We start from the raw sequence: 6,650 nt of genomic DNA on the forward strand, positions 1-6,650 counted from the left end.
TTTTTGGCAACTGGTGGGTATGGGGATCTGAACCCTTGACCTTGATATTACAAGGCTGTGCTCTAACCAATTGAGCTAACTGGCCAGCCTGTTTGCCCTGTTTCTAACCTGGTAAAGAACATACCTAGAGAAGTTGACAAGTCAAGTGTTGGTGAGGATGTGGAGCAACTGGAATGCTCCCACATTGTTGTTACATGTGTGGATTGGTGCAACCACTTTGGATAACAATTTGGTACATACCAGCAATTCCACTCTAACATACATGCCCCAGACAAATTCTTGCACTGATACCCTGGGAGATATGCACATGAGTGTTCTAGAAGCATTGATTATGATAGCCTCCAAACTGGTAATATCCACATTTCCCATTGACAGGACAACGAATAAATAAATCACTGGGCATTCAGTATATGATAGTGAAAATGAATGAACACAACCACACGCAGTATGGTTTAATCACAGGATCTTACTGTTAAGTAAAAAAAGCAAGTTGCAAGACACTACTACCATTATGTATCCATTTATGTAAAAGTACCAGACAGGCAAAACAAGATATCATTTAGGGATAAAAAAATATAGGAATGAGGGCTGGCTGATTAGCTCAGTTGGTTAGAGTGTGGTGCTGATAACACCAAGGTCAGGGGTTCAGATCCCCCTACTGGCCAGCCACACACACACACACACAAAATATATATATATATATATATATATATATATATATATAATGTTTAAATAAATATAAATATACATATTCACATATATATGTGAATGATAGGACAAAACTCAAGAAGGTGGTTATCTTGGAGGAGGGATAAGATGATGTGTCTCCAAGGATACTGGTAATATTTTTGTTCTTATACAGGGTGGAAGGTTCATGTTTAAAAATATTATTTTATATATTCTCAATATTTAATCAATGGTTCCTGTGACAGATTGTAATTTCCAAAGATGTCCATAACAACATTTCATACCCCATGTGCTTTTCTTACAAGGCATCCTTGCTGTTCCCCCATCAAGAAGTGGATTCCAGACCCTTTACACAAGATGACGCTGAAAGCAAAGAAGGAAGCTCCTGCCCCTGCCAGGGCCAAAGCAAAGGCTTTCAAGGCCAACAAGGCAGTGCTGAAAGGTGTCCAAAGCCACACACACACAAAAAGATCTGCACATCACCCGCCCACCTTCCAGTGGCCCGAGACACTCCAGCTCTGGAGGCAAATCAAATATCCTCAAAAGAGCGCCCCCAGGAGAAACAAGCTTGACCACAAAGCCATCATCAAGTTCCTCCTGACCACCACATCTGCCACAAAGAAGATAGAAGACAGCAGCACACTTGTCTTCCTTGTGGATGTCAAGGCCAACATAAGCATCATATCAAACGGGCTGAAGAAACTCTATGACATTAGTGATGTGGCCAAGGTCAACACCCTGATCAGGCCTGGTAGAGAGAAGAAGGCATATGTCTGACTGGCTCCTGATTACGATGCTTTGGGTGTTGCCAACAAAATGGGATCATCTAAACTGAGTCCAGCTGGCTAATGCTAAATGTACATTTTTCCACCATAAAATAAAGAAGTAGATTCCCCTTGAACCTGGGTAGGTCTTTGTGACTAATACAATCCATGGGGTTTGATGCACATTAGACAAGGCAGTTTCTGAGCCTAGGTCATAAACGGTGATACAGATTCCTCTGGTTCTCTGTCAGAGTCTGCCATTGGAACCCAGCCACCACGTTGTGAGGAAGCTTAAGACAACTGCAGAGGCTGCTCTGTTCTGTTCTAGCTGACGGCTCCAGCTGAGGTCCTTACCAACAGCCAGCAAGTGAATAAGTCTTTGAGGTGACTCTGGCCCCAGCCACTGTCTGACTGTAACTGTGACAGACCTGGAGTGAGAACCGCCCAGCTGAGCCCAGTCATCCCTGAGGACCATGAGTGATAATAGTGACAAATGATTATTGTTGTTTTGCACCACTACATTTGGGGGTGTTTGTTACACAGCAATGGCTATCTGATACAAAGTCTCTTCCACTGGAGTAAGCTTAGGCTGGGCTCTGGACAGGGGATGAAGGAGGCACCCCCGAATGGTTCTCCTTACGGTAAGGAGGTCACTGACTGAGAGGACCTGAGGCTGCAAGGAGACGAGCAGTTTGGCCACAGTGTTGGGAAGTCACCTAGGGTGGGTTCCTAACAGCTCCCAAAGGGCATAGGATCCGCAGGAGAAGTGGGACCCACCTGCTGAAGACATGTTGTAATACTGTGATATAATAAAAAATAGATATTTTGGCTTTGTCCAGGTTTTCTGACACACATCTCCTAAAGCCTTTGGAACTCTGAAGTGATAAATGTCTTTGGATTTATTTATTTATTTATTTATTTTGGTGGCTGGCTGGTACGGGACCTCCTAAAGCCTTTGGAACTCTGAAGTGATAAATGTCTTTGGATTTATTTATTTATTTATTTTGGTGGCTGGCTGGTACGGGATCTGAAACTGTGACCTTAGTGTTATAAGGCTGTGCTCTAACCAACTGAGCTAACTGGCCAGCTGACAAATGCCTTTTTGAATGCTATTGAGATGACAGAGGGCTGAGGGTTCTGGATGGGAGGGGAGCTGGTTGCCAGGGGAACCAACCATGTTGATTAGATCAACCTGGGGAGAGGGTAAGGCTGATGTTTGAGTTTGATCACCAATGGCTAATGATTTAATCAGTCCTGCCCGTGTGATGACCTCTCCAAAACACCCCAAAAGGTCAGATTTTGGAGGCCTTCTCGGTTGATCAACATGTGGAGGTGCTGGGAGGATGCATGGAAGCTCCGCATGCCTGTCCCCGTACCTCGCCCTATGCATCTCTTCCACCCTGCTGTTCCTGAATCGTATCCTCTTACAATAAACACGTAATAGTAAGTAAAGCGCTCTCCTGAGTTCCATGAGCTGCTCTAGCAAGTGATCGATCCCAAGGAAAGGGTCGTGAGAACCCCCAACATACAGCTGGTTGGTCAACAGTGCAGGTAACAACCTGGCCTTGCGATTGGCATCTGAAGTGGGGGCAGTCTTGAGGACTGAGCCCGTAACCTATGGGGATCTAACAGATAGATCATGTCAGAATTGAGCTACCTCCAGATAGATCATGTCAGAATTGAGTAGAATTGCAGGATACCGAGTTGGTGTCAGTAAAGGATTGGAGAATGCTTGGTATGGGAGAACCCCCTGCACATCTGGCATCAGAAGTGAAATATCGGGAGTGATGTGACTATAGAAAGAAAAACGTTCATTTATTTTCCCCCATATATTTGTCCTACTGATTTGGCCCAAATGGGCTTCTCGCTAATTTTCCCCATGTCAGAAAACATCACTCACCCCACTTTGGGCTGGCCCACGGCTCACTTGGGAGAGTGTGGTGCTGATAACATCAAGGCCATGGGTTCGGATCTCTATATAGGGATGGCCGGTTTGCTCTCTTAAGAAAGCACGGTGCTGACAACACCAAGTCAAGGGTTAAGATCCCCTTACCGGTCATCTTTCTTAAAAAAAAAAAAAAAGAAAACAGCACCCCCATGTTGCTAAACATTTCAACCAGTTGTTAAAGTCATCTTTTACTCCTCTCTTCTCCCCCCACCCCAAGATCTAGTCCATGAGCATGACCCGCCAGCTCTGAATATGGCCACTTTCCTCCATGTTCACTGCTAGGACCTGGTTCCATGTCCCCATCTGGCCTCCCTGAGGCCATCCGTGCCCATCCTCCCCCCAAACTGTTCTCCACACAGCAGCCCTAAATAACATTTTCCTCCCACTTTTAAAAAAAACTTTTCATTTTGAAATAATTTTAGGTTTCCAGCAGATTTGCAAAGATGGTGCAGAGAGTTCTCATATACCCTTCACCTAATGTCCCCTGATGTGCACATCTTGTATAATCATGGTGACTTTGTCACAACTAAGAGATTAACTAACATTAGAACAGTTCTATTCCCTAGGCTACAGGCTTAATTTGAATTTCACCAGTTTTTCCCTTGATGTCCTTATTCTGGTTCAAGATCCCATCCAGAACATCACATTACATTTAGTTGTCACATCTCCTTAGTCTCCTCTGGCCTGTGACAGTTTTATGGTCTTGTCTCCTTGTTTCTTATGCCCTTGACACCTTGGATTTGTAACTGGCCAGGTACTTTGTAGAATGTCTCTCAATTTGGGACCAACGTCTGATGTTTTCTCTTGATTAGACTTAGGTTATAGGTTTCGGGGATGATATCGAAGCAGTAAAAGTGTCGTCCTCATCTCATCTTTTTAGGAGTCTACGATAGCAACATGGCTTGTCACTGGTGATTTTGACTTTGATCACTGGGTTAAAGTGGTATCCACCAGGTTGTCTGCTGTCGAGTTACTTGTTTCTTTCAATACTTTATTCCTTAGAAGTGAATCACCAAATCCAGCCCACATCCAACAAGGTGAATTAAGCTCTACTTCAAGAAGGAAAGAGTATCAAAGAATTGGTGGACATATGTTAAAAATCTCCCAGTAATTAATATTTTGAGAGAGGTATTTTGAGGGTAGGCAAATGTCCTGTTTCTCCTTAAAGTTTCATCCACCCTTTTTAGCATCCATTGGTGGGTCTTGCCTGCTGCAATGATTACTGCAGTGTTTGCCTAATGGTGATTTTTCTAATTGCCTTATTCCTTCTACATTTATTAACTGGACATCTTCTAAAAGGAAGATTTGTCTCTTCTTCCCCCATTTATTTATTCCATTCTTGTTTTTTTTTTTTTTAAAAGATGACTGGTAAGGGGATCTTAACCCTTGACTTGTTGTTGTCAGCACCACGCTCAGCCAGTGAGCGAACCGGCCATCCCTATATGGGATCCGAACCCATGGCCTTGGTGTTATCAGCACTGCACTCTCCCCAGTGAGCCACGGGCTGGCCCGGGCCGGCCCCCATTCTTGTTTTCATGTCAGTATGGACTTGTGGGCATTTCTTTAATTCTTTGGATCACAATGATCTTTTTGATCTCATATCAGATTCCATCATCTTCTACCAAAACCTTTCAGAGACTTTTCTTTATGCTTGAGAGTAAAATCTTTTTTTTTTAAAGATGACCGGTAAGGGGATCTTAACCCGTGACTTGGTGTTGTCAGCACCACACTCAGTGAGCTAACTGGCCATCCCTATATAAGATCTGAACTCGGGGCCTTGGTGTTCTCAGCACCGCACTCTCCCGAGTGAGCCACAGGCCGGCCCTGAGAGTAAAATCTAAATGCCTCGCTTACTTATAAGCCTTCTAACCTTCCTAACTGTTTTGAAGTTCTCGTCTGTTTTTCTTGCTCAGTTTTTCCTTGCTCATTCCTACTCTGGCTCAACTGGTTTATTTTTAGTCTCTCAATCTTCATCCTGCTGGAACTTCCCTTTGCTGAAATATTCCTTCTCTTCACCTTCATGGTACCCCTCTCTGACTGCCCTGTCTAAACAGCCTTCTTCCTTCTCTCTTTCTCACCCTACTTGAAATTAGGCAGCAGATATTTATTTCCATGCTTATCGTCTGTCTTGTTCGCTGCTGTATCCCTGGCACTTAGAACATAGCAGATGCTCAATAAATAGCTATTGACTAAGTGAATGCATGTGCCTGAAAGCATAGGGAGAGACACATCCATTCGCTTCCTCTCTTATTATAGTAACAGCTCGCATCTAAGGCGTATGCACTTGCCAGTCAGGAGAGTTGCATGCTAAGCCTCATTTCCATCATGTGTAAAATGAAGATTAAAAAAGCACCTATTTCCAAAACTGTTTCAAGGATTTTTTTTTCTTTTGTTTTAGTTTTGGCTGCTGGCTGGTACAGGGATTGAGCCCTGGACCTTGGCGTTATCAGCACCTGTTGAGAGAATTAAATGAGCTAATTATAAGAAAATGATGCACGCGGCAGACATTTAACAATTATTTTTATTGCCACCATCTGTATAATGGGCATGACAGGAGCCTACCACATAGAATTGTAAGCTCAGAACCCGGCCAGCACATAAAAAGCGATGCTTGATTGATTCTATGTATCTATCATCATCCCACCAGCCTGCCCATCTGAAAGACGCTTCAGTCGAATCCCATCTTTTTGTTTTTGCAAGTTCCTTTCCTCGAGCCGGCCCGGCCGCCCAGGGATGCTCGTCAGGCCTCAGTCCACCGAACTGGACGCGGACAGCCTCGGGCTGGGAGATGCTGATCCTTCTGGACCACAAGCTACCATCGCCCCGCCCACAGACCTGGACGGCCTGCGGTCTCCATGGAAACCCACCAGCCACGGGGGGCGTGACGCCGCCGAGACGGACAGGGGTTTCCACCTATCGGGTTAAAGATATCTGGGCCAGGCGAGAAAACAGGGGTCCAGATTGGTGCATCCTTGAGAGAGGGCGGCAATATGTGGACGAGCCCCGGGGGCTGTACCTTCGCTACCAATCAAGAGCCGAGACGGCTTTGATGGACAGGCGTAGCGGGAAGAGGCCCCGAGTGCGGGCTTTCACCCAACCGGAGGGCCGCTGTTCCAAGAAAGGGCCAATGAGGAGGCGGCGGGGGTGGGGCGAAGGGGCCGGTTGCTCCGGAAGTGGAGGGAGGGGGTGAAAATGGCGCCCAGCTCGAAATCGGAGCGGAACAGCGGAGCCGGGAGCGGCGGCGGCGGCCC

General features: G+C 45.5%; 1 protein-coding gene, 1 non-coding gene and 1 pseudogene across 2 annotated transcripts in view; all 3 read left to right on the plus strand.

The window, feature by feature from the left end:
- The first annotated feature begins 590 nt into the window (after positions 1-590).
- Positions 591-665, plus strand: TRNAI-GAU. The gene has a single exon. It is a non-coding gene; the product is annotated as a tRNA-Ile (tRNA).
- A 379-nt stretch (positions 666-1,044) lies between these two features.
- On the plus strand, positions 1,045-1,536 carry LOC103585131 (annotated as a pseudogene).
- A 4,596-nt stretch (positions 1,537-6,132) lies between these two features.
- DCAF15 (DDB1 and CUL4 associated factor 15) overlaps positions 6,133-6,650 on the plus strand; it is an 8,490-nt gene continuing 7,972 nt past the window's right edge. The window contains exon 1 of the mRNA XM_008566041.1: positions 6,133-6,319. Within this exon, the coding sequence (XP_008564263.1) occupies positions 6,133-6,319 (187 nt within the window). The remainder of the gene's footprint in view (positions 6,320-6,650) is intronic.

This window comes from Galeopterus variegatus, unplaced genomic scaffold (assembly GCF_000696425.1).
Source record: "Galeopterus variegatus unplaced genomic scaffold, G_variegatus-3.0.2 Scaffold218, whole genome shotgun sequence".
In the NCBI taxonomy this organism is placed as follows: domain Eukaryota; kingdom Metazoa; phylum Chordata; class Mammalia; order Dermoptera; family Cynocephalidae; genus Galeopterus; species Galeopterus variegatus.